This window comes from Idiotropiscis lumnitzeri, chromosome 3 (assembly GCF_059441095.1).
Source record: "Idiotropiscis lumnitzeri isolate Australia: NSW breed Sydney's pygmy pipehorse chromosome 3, RoL_Ilum_1.0, whole genome shotgun sequence".
Taxonomy (NCBI): domain Eukaryota; kingdom Metazoa; phylum Chordata; class Actinopteri; order Syngnathiformes; family Syngnathidae; genus Idiotropiscis; species Idiotropiscis lumnitzeri.
The window spans coordinates 12,801,009-12,818,636 of NC_142393.1; the positions used below are offsets into that span (position 1 = coordinate 12,801,009).

At 43.8% G+C, this 17,628-nt stretch overlaps 1 protein-coding gene across 3 annotated transcripts; it reads right to left on the minus strand.

Moving 5' to 3' along the window:
* Positions 1–3,725: 3,725 nt before the first annotated feature.
* LOC148339975 (protein FAM110A) lies at positions 3,726–16,979 on the minus strand. Of its 3 annotated transcripts, none has more exons than XM_088292246.1 (3): positions 16,836–16,959; positions 7,493–7,792; positions 3,726–6,426 (listed from the first exon to the last, which is right to left on the minus strand). In XM_088292246.1, the coding sequence occupies exon 3, from the start codon at positions 6,417–6,419 to the stop codon at positions 5,064–5,066; it is 1,356 nt and encodes a 451-aa protein (XP_088148372.1). In that variant the 5' UTR covers positions 6,420–6,426; positions 7,493–7,792; positions 16,836–16,959; the 3' UTR covers positions 3,726–5,063. The 3 variants fall into 3 exon arrangements, with proteins under 3 accessions (XP_088148372.1, XP_088148373.1, XP_088148374.1); XM_088292247.1 differs by lacking the exon at positions 16,836–16,959 and adding an exon at positions 7,891–8,009; XM_088292248.1 differs by lacking the exon at positions 7,493–7,792 and having other exon boundaries at positions 16,836–16,979.
* Between the last annotated feature and the right edge of the window lie 649 nt (positions 16,980–17,628).

Below are 17,628 nucleotides of genomic sequence, written 5' to 3' on the forward strand. Positions count from 1 at the left end.
AATGCACTAACATAAACTACCATACAATAAGTGCCTAAAAATATATAACACACTACGGTGCTGAATCAATATTGAACTGCTCGCCACAAATTGTGCAGAGCAGGCTTTGTGCGTGGTCTTTTTTTTTTTTAACTCATTTTGCTAGCTTGTGGGTTTAATATCAGCGTTGCGCGACCGAGACAATTAGCATCTCGACATGCGCCAAGAGTCCGTCCTAGAGGGATGTCACACTTTTAAAATCAAATTTTCAGCCTCGGATAACAAATGAACCGAAAAGTACTGAGATTTGTTATTCTTTCACCTCTGCGACCTGGTCCAACGTGGAAATGGTTGGGGACATCTGTAATAGAGGGATATATCGTGCGGCAGCGCCACTTTCATGTGACGTCATTGCTTCATTCTGTTCAGTCTTCACTATACAGAATACTGTTACAGTCATCACTTAGTTTTATTCTAACAGGAATCAATGAGCAGAATCAGCAGACAAGTAAACAAATATTACCTCTGATTCGAATTACTGGGAACCAGAACCAGTTTTTGATTCTAATCACCAGAGACACAAATTGGGCACGCACTTGTTGCCATCACACTCTCCTTGACAACGTCGCGTTAAGCTTTCAAGACAAATTTGACGCAAACGTCATCTGTCAGCTGCAACTCCCTCAATGTAACAAACATCTCATTGTGCATGATGTATTTTTTTTTTTTCCATCTCACAGCGTTCAATATAAATAGTCGTTATGATTTTGCCTTGGCAATTACAGAAATGCTCCTGATGTCATTCCATATGAGCGGAACATGATCAGTTTGGAGGTAATTTTAAGGTAAAATTATCACATGTTACGGAGCCCCTCTGGTGCCACAGTATGAGAAAAAAATATTTTTTGCTAATCTAACTGTGGGAACAGATTAGTAAACTGTGGGTACAGATTAGCAAAAAATATTTTTTTCTCATACTGTGGCACCAGAGGGGCTCCGTACATGTTGTTACTACAGGTTTAAATATTAAAAATCTGATGAAATTGGATGTGCTTTTGGTTGATCAACAACAGCGCGAAACAGTCATATCTGACGGGGGTGCATCATTAAATTAGCCAGTGGAATGTGGGAGGAAGCCAAAGTACCTGAATAAAACCCATCAAACGCCACACAAAAAAGCTGGAGCTGCGAGTCGAACCGCAAAAATCAGATCACTGAGTCAGGCAAGCAAACCACTCATTCACCCTGCAGTCTCCAGTTTAAAAACAAAATCATGTCAACGTCCCTTTACTTCACTCATTGCTGCCAAACTAATATGTCAGTAGTTGCTGCAGTTCAACTCAAGGAGGGGAAAAAAGGGAAAACGCAGCAGATAATCTTTTCAAACATAAATCTATTCAGCGTCTTGGATGGTCTCAACCGCAGCGTTGACTTGTCAGCAAAATTGTGCCGAAGGAAGGACGGAAACTTTTTTTTTTGTTCCAGCAGAAATACTTGTGTCTTTTTCCAGGCCAACCCAAGTAGAGTCTGCAGAGTTGACATTGTTCTTGTGGACCTCCTCTGTAATGTCATACTGTCAAGCATGGCAATAATCATCTCTACCGAGAACACAAACCAAACCACGTGCGGCTTTTGCCATTTCACAGTGCATGCCCGTAATTATGCACATTGACAACCATGTTTAAAAGCACGAATGAGAGGCCAGTACTGCTAAGATTTAGATAAACAGATAAGAGGAGGACAATGGCAAGAAGGATGAACAGAGATAAGCAGAGCCCAAGCAATGCGCTGCAACAACACGCTAAGCTAACACAGACAATCTACTTTCACTTTCCCACGAGATGCACACACACACACACACACACACACAAATATCGTTAAAAAAATAACACTAAGATCCCATCTGGCTTAGTGCCTTAATCAGCTTATCACATGCAGAATGTCAATATGAAGCTCTGACATACATTATTTGTACTCCGGGGACAGGTCTTCGTTCCAAAATCAGACCCTTCTCACTATGTTCACTGAAACGACAAAGTTGTGGTGCGCAGCGTGGTCGAAAGCTACGTTTTGGTATTTTCGTCAACCTGCGCATGCAGGCGGGCACAGAATTTAAGCAGAAAATCCAAACGTGTGAGCACCTAAATTGCATTGACTCGTATTACATCGCATGTGATTTTCCATCCGACATCAAGCTAGCTTGGCTAAACTGCGCATATAAATTACTTGGCGTTTGGATCATTTGAAGCATAATATAACAGGCCAACCCACAGCAGAGGCCGCTAACAACAAAGTCGGCCAGCGACACGCAACAAGGCACATACAGGCTATGTGTGAGTGTGTGTTCTGACTGCATGCCAGGACTCAAGTTGATCTCAGTAAATATGAACATATGGTCAGTCAGCCAGAGAGCAAGCATGAGTGCACGGCGCTGACGTTGATGCTCGTTTGCGGGCATTGTCCGCCGAGAGCACAGCAGGCGGAGACGTCCCAGGACATGTGTTCCATCTTACCAAAAAGCCGCCGGGTCAGAGGAGTCCGCTCTCGGTTATGTAACTATGATGCAGTCACGGTGTGAAAACATGGGAATTAGCTCATGCTTTGCGCGGCGTTAGGAACTTGCGCTACCAAATGGCTCCAACATAAGCAATCTGCCTTCGTATCTCAGACTGCTCCTGATAGGGAGCTCCAGTGGACAGCACTGTCGCCTCAGAGAAATCATGTTTTAGTTCATTGTTGATTCAGGCCGGTCAAGAAAACATGTTAGATACACGATAGTTAAGTGAACAGTTGAATGAATTATTCTGCCCCAAAATACTTGATTGAAATTGTCCAGTGCGCAAAAATGCGTTAGGGTCATTGAAGACTCGCTTGTCTTTGAGCTTCATAAAAACACATTTTTGTTTTAATTGGACTCTGGATTGCCTTCATTGTATGCAAAAACTAGTAAGTTAGGTTAATTAAAGAATCAAAAGTGTCTGTGAAAAATCCATGTCGGGCAACTGAAGATAAAAAAAAAAAAAAAAAAAAGAAAAATAAACGAACTGAACATTTTCTTTTATGCTTACAAATTCAACTTCGAGTTCACTAAGGAAGTTCGTTCAATTATTTGAAATCACTCTTCAACATTCATGGAAAAGTTACGTTAGGTTCACTGAAGAATAAATTGGAAAAACACATTTTGTGTTTTATTACGGTTCAATATCGTCCCCAATATTTACAAAAACACCCGAGTTAGTTACATTAATGACTCTAAATTGCCTTAGATTTTGATTAAAAATTTGAATTGAATTGTGACCCTCTTAGGGGAGTTAATAAGAAGAGGGGGAAAAAATCTGTTCCATTGCCCAGTGTGAGACTGCAGACGGAATGATGGCGCCCCGCACTCGCCACATGATCAGAGCTAGCATGTCATGAAGGCTGCAGATCAAAACCACACTTGTGGATCACGTGGGCCATGATGTCATGGTGGGAAGGGAGTGTGACTTTCGACAAGTTCTTCGGAAGACTGCTGAAGCTGGGCAGGCTAATTCCATGTACTGGGAAGCGCATGCGGGCAACACAATGCCCAATAACCCAACAGATTTGTTTGAAGCTGAGAGCTAAAGTACTTAATGCAAAGTGCTGCCAGTTTGATGCGCACTTCAGAACAAAGAAATGTTTTCAAATGACCATTACAGCTGAGAGTCAAACCCAGAGATAGGATTAGATTTTCAAAAAATAAAAAAGTCCACAGACAATGTGAATGTTCTTGAACTGTGTTTTAATTATATTTTCAAAGACACCATTTTAAAGCCTTTCAGACCTCTTTGGGCATCCGCATTTCTGGGATACTGTCACATGTGTGACATGACAGTTTAAAGGAGGAACGTCCTTAAAAGAAAAAAAAAATGTTCCCGTAAGATTATGCATACGCCAACTCTCTGCCATTTTCATCACTCACAGACATTGCTTGACTGTATTTGCACGTGTGTCTCTTGTTTTCATCCGACGTAATTGTGGTGTGAATATGAATAGATTGCACTTCCGATTGAATTCTGTACACAAGTGTTGACAAAAATACATTAAATTACATTTTCCAAATAAATATTGGTCCGTTTGTGTTAGTATGCCAAATACGGTATTTAGTTTCCTGAGACACTTTTGTTTTTAAATCCACGAGTGAACTCTTTAGGATACTGAACTTAAAAGGGGTGGGCTCAAGTCCTCTGAGGGATTATGGAGGGGAAAAATGATTCTTGTATATTACAGTATTACGAACATTTGTGGCTTACACGATGTGGGGCTTTTTACAACAGTTCCTCTGAGGTTTTATTTGTTTTTTGGCGCGCCACATAAAAACGCTCTCGCGGGTGTTATGTTGCCCACCCCTGATCGAACCCTTTTGTGTGCAAAAGGGAAAATCTTTTTTTTACCATGCAACTTGTTCTTCATTTTAGCAGCTCTGTGCCGGGACATGCGAGGTAAACACGATTTATCCTGCAGCCTAATCCCCAAAATGAGCGCGTGTGTGACAGATCTGACACACAGATCTGAGACACGTACACTAACACGCACACACACAAATGTAAGCTGCTAGCATGTTGATGCTAACTCACTTGAAAATGTGTGTTGGTGCAATGAAGTACGTAGTACATGCGTGCCTTGTTGACATTAAAGTGCCAAATGTACATAAACATTACACTTGCATGCCAACAGAAACGAGTAGAAGAACAGTTTTGCAGTCAAAAGTGATTTCCAAAAGTACAAAACACGTGAATGGAAGCTTTTTTTTTTTTTTGTGACTTTCACAGCATTAGCGAGGTTCTCTGTGGTACTCTGACATGCAGATTCACACTGAGACAGTACCGTTCCTTTGTATGAGGAACCATCCTCGTCAGTCTATTATTGCTTACAGATACAACGTAATATTGTTCAAGTTAAAAAAGAAGAGCACATCACAACTTGCCCAAAAGTCTCCAAATGTGAAATGTGAATCTCCATCAGAAAGTGATGTAAAAATGTCGGACATAAGGCCACAAAAGATGAAAAGAGTGACTTCCCTTCTTCATATGAATACAAAAAAAAAACTGTGGAGATTTAGTCTAGACGTTTGAAACAGCGCTGTTAGTGTCTCGTGCCTGTCGGATGCCGTAGAGCCACTTGATGACTCGGGCGTTCCTCTCGATGACGGAGATGCCGTAGGGGACGCGCTGGTTGCCGCCGCCGCCGGGGCCGTCCTCGTCATCGTCCTCATAGTCCTCTCGGCCTCTGTCGGCCTCGTCCCCGCACTCCGAGCTGGGAGTGCTGACGCTGCGGAGCTTGGAGATGGACACGATGTCCGAATTGGCCCTGGTGAAGCGCTCCACTCCGCCCATGCCCTCCACCTCGTCGGGATCCAGCCCACAGTAGTTGAAGAAGCGCTCCAGGTCGGCCGTGGCCCGCGAATAGCGGTCGCTTAGGTCTGACTTGGAGCGGTGCAATGACGGGTGCTTGCGGGCGGAGCCCTTGGAGCTGGCGTTGGACAGGCGGGTGAAGGCGGGGGAGGCGGGTGGGATCATCCCTGCACGGACCAGCATGGGGCTGGGCGGCAAGTAAGAAGGGGGTGAGGGGGTGGTTCTTGTGGTGGTGTTTGCTTGGGGCAGTTGAGGCGGCTTTTGAAGGGCCGGCGGAGGTGGTGGGGGGACCTGTGGATGTGCTACTTGACCCTGGGCAGTTTGTCGCGGCCTGAGTTGGGGCCTCTGAGGCTTTCTAATTTCTGCATGGGGTCGAACGTCTACCCTGCGTACCGTGACGGTGTTTGGAGAGACGTAGGCCGACGGGACGAAGATGCGGGGCGCCCGTGTTGGGACAGGAGGAGGACGATGGCTGGGGTTGAGAGGTGATGATGTACAGGACGAGGTGGACGAGGACACGGCGGCGCTCCGCGGTTTGAGGTTGTTGAGGAATCGGCTGCTCTTTTCGTGCTCTGCTGACAAGCTGCTGCCGATGCTCTTAGCTCCCGATGAAGGGGACGATGACGAGGGGGAGGTGGAGGACGACGACTGGGAGGAGGGCAGTGGGCCGTCGCATACGTCGTTGATGAGGTTGTTCAAAATATCCAAATTGAGAGGAGGTCCTCGTCTCCCTCCGAGTCCTTCCCTCACGCCGCCACTGTCCATGCTTTTCCTGGCAGGGGGAGTGCCCATGTGGCACTGCAGAATCATGGCCGGGGGGACGAGGGGTTTGCGGATGATCGGAGGCTTGACCGGCGCCTGCCGCGTCAGTGCCACCTGTTGGCTCTTAACGTACTTGGCCTTGTCCGCCTCCAGACGCTCCACGGCGCTCAGCTTGCGGGTAGCCGGCTCGGCCGGACGCCGAAAGTAGTCTGGCCCTTTGGTGAGTATCCTGAAGGGCATGGCGGAGGTGAAGGGAGCCCCGGCCAGGCGACCGTCAGAGGGCCGCAGGGTCTCCACTGGCATGCTGGCGCTGCAAAGAGACAACAAGAAGACTTGGCTTTAGTCACATGGTTTTGATTTAGAATATCATGCAAATCAAATAAAAGAAGTAGAACAGTGAACAGCCTATTTACGTCACAGTCTGAGGTTTGAGGTTCGAATCCGGTCTTAAGCCCACTTCCTCAGGCTTTCTCATACAGTACATCCCAAAACATGCTTGAGAGCCTTTCCGTGAAGACTCTAAATTGGCTATTGATGTAAATGTGAACACGAAAAGTTATTTATATAGATCAGCTAGTAACTAGCACAATGTGCAACCCGCCCCTGAGACAAAGTCAGGTGAGAAATGTTCTGACCCATCAGTGAGAATAATGACGACTGCTACTCCACACATTGAACTTTGCTGGAGCGCTCAATTTTCTAGCCCACATGCGTCTCCTTACTGCGGTCAACAGCAACAGACAAATAGTGCAAATAACAAGCATCCATTTTCAATATGACTTGTCATTTGCGCAGGTGTGTCAGAGCCTTGAGACTTTGTGCCAGAGGTGGGCCACACCATCCACCGGTCGCCAGACAAGTAAACATTCACGCTTTTGGACAATTTCAAGCCAAGTCAATTTACCCAACATGCAACAGCAACAGGATGTTTTTGGAATGTGGGAGGAACCCGGATGGAGTATTCGAAGAATACCGAAGCAAGCAAGCCGAAAACATCCAAAAGCCACACGAGCCGACATTCGAACCCTAAACCTCACAACTGTGAAGCAAACGTGGATACCACTTGTTCCAAACGATGCCATGTATTGCTTTCTGCTTTTGTCTAAAACACAACCAAAGTCTACCCTTGAGTTGAAATTTCATGTCTGCACGTGTACATAATGTTAATAAAAAGAGATGTGTGGCTTTGATGTGACATTTGTCGTGGTTATACAGTACAATCTTGTCGCGGCAAACAGAAGGGGTCAATAAAAAAAGTGAGGCTTGAATGGACAATGAAGCTTCCACATGTCCTCTTTCAGCTCGAAAATCACTCTTTTGTACTTTAGTCTTTTCTTGCAAGTCTCCCCCTCCCCTCCCCCCTTCAACATGCTTACCGCTCTCTTAGGCTGATGTTCTCACTCCTCTTTCTATTCTATCCTTCTTCCCCTTTTTCCCCCTAGTCCGGCCTCAGTGAATGGATTCTAGGAGGACAGGGTCCGTTGGGGTCAAATTCCACATCGAGCCCAGCAAGGACACCGTTGTCGGGCTCGGCGGTGACCTGCGGGGGGGTTAAGCCGTCTATCGGGGTCACTGGTCAGACTCTTCAAGCAGAGATCAGCTGAGGTGGCTCAGCCGGCAAACAACAACATTCCCAAGTCAACGTGTCCAGATGTGCTCGGACACAAACTCCAGTCCTGATGAGTGGAAAAAAAGTCCAAATCAAATGCCAATGAAAGTCATTTCCAGGCATGCACCCACACACACACACGCACTCTCTCTTTCACACACTCACACACTCTGGCAGCCAGTCGGGACTCTCCTCAGTACTGAAGTGGAGCAGACGGGACGGCACTTAATACCACGGCAGGCTCCGACAGCCCTCCAATCACAAGCCAGGCCTTGGACCTCGGCTTCGCACAGGGGGTGGAGTCAGAGGCGGGAGTCACACATTCATTGGTTTACCTCGTAAGAGATCCTGACCAATCAGACCCCGCCCCCATGTGAGAACAACAGTGCACTGAGGGAGGGATTTCATTCAAATGAAAATTCTTTGAGAGGGAGAAAGTAAGTGTGTGTGTGTGTGTGTGTGTGTGTGTGTGTGGTTTTTTTTTTGGGGGGGGGGGGGGCGAGGGGGGGTCAACGGACAAAACAGCTGCAAATAGCCTTTTTTTTTGCACAATGACTTGCATTAAAACTGCATACAATAGCTCCTTTTCTTGGACTGTTTTATACACAGAGGATTGCATCACTATTTACGTTAGCTTGTGAGTGGACCGTGTCATGTATTTGCTACAGGCTACTATCGAGAGTGGTAAAAGTTTTTGCCTGCCGTTTAAAACCGTTCGCAAATTCCTTCCGCCAACATTATTCATCTCACCGCACTCCACTCTGGTTAACATTACCACCCCCACCTTCACAAGATCAATGGCAAATACATTTTAATTAGTCTTTTTATAGCCGTCTTCCTCAACACGTGACTCTGTTTTCTCCCCTACCTCTCTCACTTCATCAGCTCAGAGTCAGATCCGCAGCAGCAGAAAGCGAAACAGTAAGCTTGACAGCAGGCAGGCACGTGCTCGCAGACAGACGTGAAGCCAAGGAGGATTTGAATAATTTGATCTTGAAACTGAATTATCTCCATTATTTCTCAAGTGTGCAAGTATTCACTTGCTAACAAACACGTCTAATTGGTGGCCACACAGAGGAGACGATGGCATTGCAGTTGGGCTAATCAAAGGGCTTAGACACACACACACACACCGTCACTTCAAATCCACGCTCCATCTGTTCAGAAAGTGGAAAACGGATCAAACGATCCCGTATATTATGTAACAAGTTTATAAACACTGAACTCTGACCTATTCTCTCTTTCTGTAATGAAGATGCCATCAAAATGTCATGATCATTCTAAGTTGCCATTTTAGTTGAGGGATCGCGAGCGCTGAACATCAGCTCAGAGCTGGCCACGTTAAGAACAAATAGCATCGTATTGGAAGATTCCGATAGAGGTCCAACAAGGAGGCGGGGTTTGTCGTGGGGCTGTGAACAATGTTGTCTCTGTCTTTTCTCTTTATGCAGTCAACTGTGCTATGATGTTTGCAGTTGTCTCTTTGCAAGTATCGGTTGACATGGAACTTTGTTAGTCTCTTATATATGAGGACTGTTAGAAACGCTACAGTTTTCCAAATTTCAAGCGGCATTGCGTTATAAATGTTTCAGTCAAATTCTGAACTTTACAACTTTGGGGTTATTTAACTTTGGAAATTCTACTTTAAATGAACCGTCAAGTCCGGCTGGTTGAGTTATAACATAGAAATGGACTCCGGAGAAGGACTTACCCAGACAAACGTGCGGTCATTGCAACCTCAGTCACCTAAGGATTGGTAAGCTGCAACCTTGTCATTAACCTTAAAAAAAAAAGCACCGCTCTCCTGGCCTTATTTAAAACTTTTCATGTCCTCAACAAAGACATTTCTTACTTCATGAGAATGGCTCATATTTGCTTGGTGTTTTTCACTGGTCGCAAAGATTGTAATTCTTTGGCAGAGGTTGTAATTCAGTGTTCTAAAAAGTCCGTGTTGTGCCTTGTCATTAAGAGTCCTCATCAATGCTCGTCTCCAACAGGCTTCCTTGCACTGACGATTGTAAACAAATCAATTGAGGCTGCCAATAAAAACTTGGCCAGCGGTGTGTAAAAGTGCTTGGCAGATATTCGGTGTTAAAACAATCTCCATTAACATGTACATGTAAAATGAGTTGAAAAGCCGGCAATATGCAGGAAACGGCAGTAGATAGTGACACCACTTTGCAAAGAAACAATGGGCACCAACTGCTTGCATTCTGGGTTAAAAGCGTCTTTTGAATCACTTTGGTATTTCAACTTTGATTAGATTTTTTTTGTTTGCAGACTTAGTAAGTAACGTTTATAATTCAATGGTGTAGTCTGCAGGAGAACTGTTAACTCATAGTCTTGAACCATGTTTCTCACTTCTTATTTCCAATTTTCAGTCAAACGTTGCAGTATTCAGTAAAAAAAAAAAAAAAAAATGTGAATTGAACCAGTGCAAAAATGTACATTTTAACGAGAGAAGCCATCAACATGCAAATATCGTCAGATAGTACTGAGAAAAGCAACTATTGTTATTCAACGGCTTGTCGTTTTGAGTTGGGCATCTCAAATGGAAAAAAGTGCGCAAAAAGCAACATTGTCCCTCTCAGTCATTTGAATAGGGGCCAGTTTGTTTGCTATTTGGTGGGGGTGGTGAGGTAAACACAAGAGGGCTCCAGCAAACGTTGTCAGGCCAGAAATATTGGAACCTTACTCTTGGTGCAGCCATCACATGCAAGTGCACAGTACTCAAGGTGATGAATGTAAATCTTAAAAAAAAAAAGGGGGGGGGGGTCACTTCCAACATCAGCTGAACGTCCCCAATTACATCTCTTCAGGTCAAATGTCCCTGTGTCTGCGTGGGAGCAAGACTGAGCTATGAATAACCAAGAAAACAAAAACAACCCTCTGCGTGTCTCCCATTCCATGTTTGCCTCTGCAGTTACAACAGACGACGCCTCCAAAAAGACAAACGTGCCACAGGAACCCACCACAGTCTCAGACCGAGGAATGACATTTCATTACAGAAACTTAAGCGATTCAACAGTCATGCAATTATGATGAACCACACTGAAAAAAAAACTTTTTAACGTTGCTTTTTGACCAGGATATTAATGTGTAAGAATATGACTTACAATTACAGTATGTCTATGACCAGAAATAGTGTGGGGAGGAAGCTCCAGCTACAGGGGAATCCATGAGGGGCACAGCTGATTTTGGCTAGCCTGCATCGGAATAATTAAAGGGAAACTTGGGCCTGGAAACAATTTACCACTTCATATTTTCTCACACTTTAGTTTCAGGGCGGTTGAAGAAGCACAGAGGGAGGAAAAAGTATGTGAGTCCTTTGGAATTTCTTAAATTGCTCTCAAAAGTCTGATTATGTCATCAGGCTGCCCAATGAATTCCACACCATCAACTAAATTTTCAGATTTTTATTGAAATGAATTCATAGGACAAGAAAATCAACCCCTGGATTTAATAACTCGTCTAACCTCCTTTGGTTGCAACCCCAACCAAACGTTTCCCGCAGTTGCAGATCAGATGTTCACAACGATCAGAATGAATTTCGGACCATTCCTGAGCAAGATTCACGGGATGTCTGGTGTGAATAGCGCGCTTGAGGTCATGCAAAATATACTTTCTGAACATATGAAACCAAATAGAATACAATACAATATAACTTGATTTATATAGCATATTTCCGAACAGCTGGAGCTGTAACAAAGCGCTTTCCATATGGTGTAATAGTTTAATTGTTTGGGAGGAACATACAATGCCATATAGGGAGGAAAAATGGCACAACATACTTCTATAACAATCTTATCCCGACCGTTAAGCATGGCGGAGAGATGGGTGTGCGTTGCTACGTAAAGGCCCGGATATATTTTGCAGAAGGACGAAAGGCCATCTGTCCAACAGTTGAAGCTCAAAAGAGGACGAGTGTTGCAATTGGACAATGACACAGAAGCAGAATGGTTTCACAAGAAAATACGAGTTTTAGAGCGGCCCAGGAAAAGTTCTGATCTCAACCTGTGGCATGACCTCAAGAGAGATATTTTTCCAGACATCGCTGGAATCCTGCTGAACTGCAAATGTGTTGTGCAGCGTGGTTCAAAACTCAGCCTGATTGTTGAACATGTCTGATCTGCAACTACAGGAAACGTTAGGCTGCGGTTATTGCAGCCAAAGGAGGCGAGACCACTCATTAAATCCAAGGGTTCACTTACTTTTTCCTCCCTGTCCGGCAATGTTTACATTATGGTCTCTAATAACGTGAAAACACAATTGTTTGTGTGGTATTAGTGAAAGCAGACTCCGTTTGTTTGTTCTTGTGATCCAGATGAAAAATCAAACTACATTTTTGACTCATATATTCGGAAATAGATAGAAAAATCCAACATACTTTTTCCTCCAACTGTCGCTACACTAGCAACAATAAAGAAACTGTGCTCAAGAGTTGAAAAATAGAAACACCATCCATCCATGTCAAATAAACATTGCCAAACATGACCAAAGTGCATTCACGTGCTTATTCTGTGACGCAGGATATCCTGTCGTACCACAGTGGCCAGGATCCCACTGGACATTGCCCACAGACAACTCAACTTGCGTAAAAAAAAAAAATAGAGTCATCTTTCGACGGGGGAAAATTATGGCAATGGGGTCCCACTATTTTCTCAAAATGATTTCCCAGGACTTTTCCATCTGCTACAGCAGCAGTCAAATTATCACAACACTAATAAATCCACCCCTAAGCTTTGAAGAAGTGTTTTTTCCCCCACAATTGTGCCTTATATTTTGTACATTTAACCAGATTGAGTCAATGTCACCAAATACCATCGAATATTGCCTCAGAAAAATGAATGGCTCTCTCAAAGCTGTAAGTCGATTCTCATCGTTCACCCCGAAAAGAGCCATTCAAATGAACGACTTGTTCGCAAACATCAATATCAGATCCTACTTGGATGTTGACGTCTAAATTACCTTCATTGTTAAGTAAATCAAGACGATGGAATTGAGCTGACTGAGTAACGAGCTGCTGGTGGGTGAAAGAGACAACAAAGTCCATGCTAGCACCCACGGCATTGAAAATGGAAGCTCTGCTCTCGATGCAAATTCACAGTCTTTTATTTGAGCTGAATTGCGAGTCAAGTTTTTCTCAGTCACATAGTTTCTGTTTTTGCTGTTGGACCATGGAGCAAGTTTTTAATACTGTGGCCCAGTGAGGCTACCTGTTAGCCGTCGCTTCCTTGAAGCCGTTGTCATGGTCGCTGCGGCTATACTGAAAGCAGAGATGGATTTCATTTCAAAGCGCACAGCCAACAGCGACGGCACGCACATTGCAGCTCTCGGTCACTCAACGCAGGAGGCAGACAGGAGGGAGAAAAAACTCACACTCGATGAAGCAGCACTCTTAAATTGAAAGTCACCAGTTTTGCCGTTTCTTTGGAGAAAAAAAGTCTTACTTGGGTCTGACAAGTCAGTAACTCTAGCGACTTGGTTGGTACGTCAAGTGGGATGCTGTGCCGGCTGCAAGCAGAGGTGAAGTAAAAAAAGCACGACAGCTCAGCGTGGCCCACTGAAGGCAGCTAAAAACAGGCATGCGTGTCTGTTGAAGCCATTTGCGTTCATCCACAAGGCAGAGAGTAGGAGAGGGAGGAAAAATTATTTTCCAGGACATTTTACGCCCATTTGCGGCCCCTTCTCAATGTTCGTTGTTTTTTTTTTTTTTTTTCTTTAGGTTTTTGCTTGCACTCTGGGAGGGTTAAGATCAGGCGATGTCATCAATATTTGTCAATCGTGGGCATGTGAAGCCCTTTGATACTTATCTGAGATTTAAGGGCTTTACAAATAAATTTGACTTGACTTTTGTTTTTTTTCCATTTTCCATTTGTTTTCCATGACTGGAGAATCAGTCAATCATTTTCAAGATGCGAGGGAAGCCTGATTGGCCAAGCAAGGCTGCCGGCCAAAACTCAATTAGAAGCACAAAGCCACATTTACAACCTAAATTGTAATATTCATTCCACAAAATTCTATTCATTTATTCCCAACTGACTATTCTCCTCATTTAGTTGCATTTTCCGACTGCATTGTTTCTACTACACGTAGATGCGAAATATTTTTTTTTTTGTCTGTGTGCTGCCATGTCAATTTAATCTGCCCAGGGCCTTGAAAATCTGTTCATCTGGCCGATTCAAATTAAATGATAGTATATTCAAAGGACAGCTGTTTGTTTAACCAATCAGATTTTGAATCCTTCCTCAAAGGGTTATAATCTCCCGTGAGTACAAAGTTTTATATATTTTTTCTAAAAAAAATGAAAAAAAAGTAAAACCCTCTTCGCAAAGAGTCAGCAAGTTCTCTGCTTGTTTGGACAGAAGCCGAACTTTTACTATGATGCATGAAAAGTTACATTATTGTGGAGTTTGTGACAACTCATTAGCAGACTGACTCATAGTCTACACGTCTGAAAAAATAAAAACGAAGATATGTTGATTGGCTTATTAGCATGCTGGCTCAGTGCAATCGCCCGAGGACAGCACAGCACAGCTTCCGGTTTGAAGTCAATAAGGAGCTTGAAGGGAGAGTTCAGAAGGTTATCAGCCACTCCCTTTCAGGGCTGATTTAGGGATCTGCCAGTAAAGCTAATGAAGACAGAGGGACAAGCTGGAAAGCAAGAGACTTAACAGGATTCAACCCTAAAGCACCGGCTTTGAAGATATCAGCTGCCTCTGTGCGAGGCTGGGTGGAGAACATCACCCACATGCATGACTGTGCAGTGTCTGGACGACAAGAGTTATGCAACTGTTTTGCACAAGGGTTTAGTCAACTGCAAGAGCGAGCAGTGAAACATGAACAGTCCGGTATGACATCTTTATATGCGCCCGCCCTATCACCTCTATCCACAACTGTCCGCTTAACCCCCCCCTCTCCACAAAACCACCGTCTGTGGCCCCAAGAAATATGAACCAGCCACGCACGATCGCCTCCAAAGATTGCAGGTCTGATGTATTTTTGTTTTTTGCAAGCCTGCCGCCAAGCACCACTGTATCTCAGCGTTTGTCAGCGGGAGGGTTTTGACAAAGTAGGTAACAAAATGGAGCAGGTGGCCGAAGAAAACAGCAAAGATAATATTGGCCAAACAGATCAAAATCCTTTGTTCACAAAAAAGGAGAGGGACCACGCCATCCTTCCTTCTTGCTACATTTGAGACTTAACAACAACACTACACTCAATAGTTATGATATTAATATATACTAATATTTATTCATTCATTCACTACTGAGAGATAATTATGTTTTTTACCCTGTGGACATCCTATTCAATGACACTTCCTGCTCTAGTTGATTCATATTTTGAGAGTCTGACTATACAATTGCTGCTGTTCACATTCACATCTGTATGCAACATATTCCAGTATTTATTCTTCTTGCACATAGTTGAGTCACACTACTGCTCTTATTCAGCTCACTCTCACAGCCAAATGCTGTCAAGTCGGACAAAGCGGGATTTTTACTTTTTCCACATTGCTGCTGTAAATCCTGAATTTTCTCATTACGGGATTAATAAATTCTGAGTAGAAAAGTAAATCATCATGAAGTGAACCCTCTTGCCGGGGTTATGTTCCAAAATTGCACAAAAAGATAAACTAAGTGAACACCGAATGGCGCAACTAAAAACATTTTTTGCTGGATGAAGCCCAAAATTACCCTCAAATACATAAACACATTGATGTACCATAACTAATTTCAAAGTCGCCAATGAAGATGACAATGTTTATTTGTCATGTACGAGGAGGTTGACCGACACCTTTACGACTTAACACCTCTCTGAAATACTCGTTTTGATTTAATGACATTTGCGTCAAGAATACAGACTAGTTAATGCATCAGTGCAAGAATAAGTCAACACACGACACTTCCAGTGTCCTAACCATAGTGTATAAAAACATCATCAACATAATAAAAGAGAATGCAAATGAATAAAGTGGCTTTATGAAGTCGAATTATGTTGGCACAAAGCGAAAGTCACATTTGTGTGCGCATTACACAATTTGTGCTTGTTGAATTTCCATGCTCACACACATTCCATGGTAAAATAAAATTACTAAAACTCAGCCTTGTTGATCCAGGTTCTTATTTTGAATAGTTAAAAAAAGCCCTAATTCCAATATTATTAGTATAAGTAAAACATTCACGCTTTCTTGGGTTGTAATTTGCTGCACTACGTTTTTCCAGAACTCAAGCTAGCTCTCGAGCTGTTAGCCCCTGCCAGCTTCTCCAGGCTCGCAGCACAGCTCTAGCGAAAACAACCAATCAGGGTTGACTGACACCAAACTCTCGCTGGGTGACTTGACTCATCCAACCTTGCGGGCTCTAAGCCCCTGCGAGTAATTATGTGTGCCGTATGGCTAGCTACTGACACGACTGCAACTAGCTCTCAGTCACTAAAGTCAATGCTGTGGGATCAGCACTAATGTCGGAAAGCGTAGACATGGACATATAGCATTTATACTGTATGTATACTACTTTACTTTTTTACTATACTCGAGCAGTGATGTATCTGAAAACACAGAAAGAAATTGACTAAGTGACAGTTTTTAACGTAAAAAAAGGTGAATGTATCACTTATCATAGTATTGTAGTAAGAGTACAAAACTGGGTAGACAAACAATATTTGCTTTAGCAGACCACATAAAATGATGGGGTGGACGGGATCCAGCCCCCTGGGCCTTATGTTGGACACCTATGCTTTAAACAGATCTAGTTGGAGCCTGAGGAGAAGTCTCAGAAAAGCCAATTTCTGTTTACGTTACCAACAGCCACAAACGGTATTTGAAACATCAGATGTGCTTTAAGGTACAGCTCACCACGTAAAAGTGTCACAGCTGAGAAGGAATTAAAATAGAGCAGAGATGCTAAATGTTTCAATCATATTTTTAGACTGGCGTTCCAACTCAGGAACAGCTGCCTCGCTTACAGCAGAGTTGTGTTTTTTACTCAAGTGACCTGATTCGCAATCCAAACAGTAACTTTAACACTCCTCCTTTTAAGTACACATGGACAACCTATGCCAACACACCAGTTTGTGTCCAAACAAGACACAAGCTAATATTTACTTACAGGATGTCAACGGCTCAGCGACAAAGTCCCAAACTCTGGGGAAGCCAACCCGAAAGCCACTTCAGCTCTCCAAAGAGTCGCAGCGAGCGGGAAGCAGCTCCAGCTAAGCAGGTGGTGTGTGTACAAACCTGCTCGCCCTTCTGCTTCTTAAGGATGAGATTCTTTTTTTCCTCCCACACAGTCAGGCAGGCTCCGCCCACTCTGTCCAAAACCAGGAAAAGAGGTTGAAAGAGAGGGCAGGAAACTTTTGTTTGCTCTGTCACGAGAGCTATCAAGAATTTGTCATAGGTCATCCTGGCTGCTCTTTTCCTTGGCATTTATGTCTCACACACTGGCATGAGTCGAGAATGGGCATATTATTGGGGGGGATGTTAATACACGCATTTCATGTTACAACCCTTTTAAATTGAAGGTAATGTCACAAAGAATTGGCCAGAGAGGTCCCAGGGAGAACAAAGTTATAAACCTGAGGGCACCAAAAACACACACATAAGTCGTGAAACTCACATAAACATCAAGACAGACCAAAGCTGAAGTCTAGAAATTTCAATTAGCTCCCTTGACAAGCAAAATGAACGAGACAGATGTATGTTTCACTGCGTTTTGTCCTGATCTCAAAACTGACACTGTATCCATTTGTGCTTCGTACAAGGTGTCTAAAGCTGCTTTTCCATGACAGGTTCCAGAACGGCCCCACGCCACACTCGGCCAACCAGGCTTGGATCGGTGTCTGTTTGTGATGGAAAAGCAACAGAGGCCAGGCCAAGCCAGGCCGGTGCAGTGTGGTGTGGGG

Coding starts and splice junctions, on each gene's coding strand:
- LOC148339975 (XM_088292248.1), bottom strand. CDS start 6,419: ATGCCAGTGGAGACCCTGCGGCCCTCTGACGGTCGCCTGGCCGGGGCT.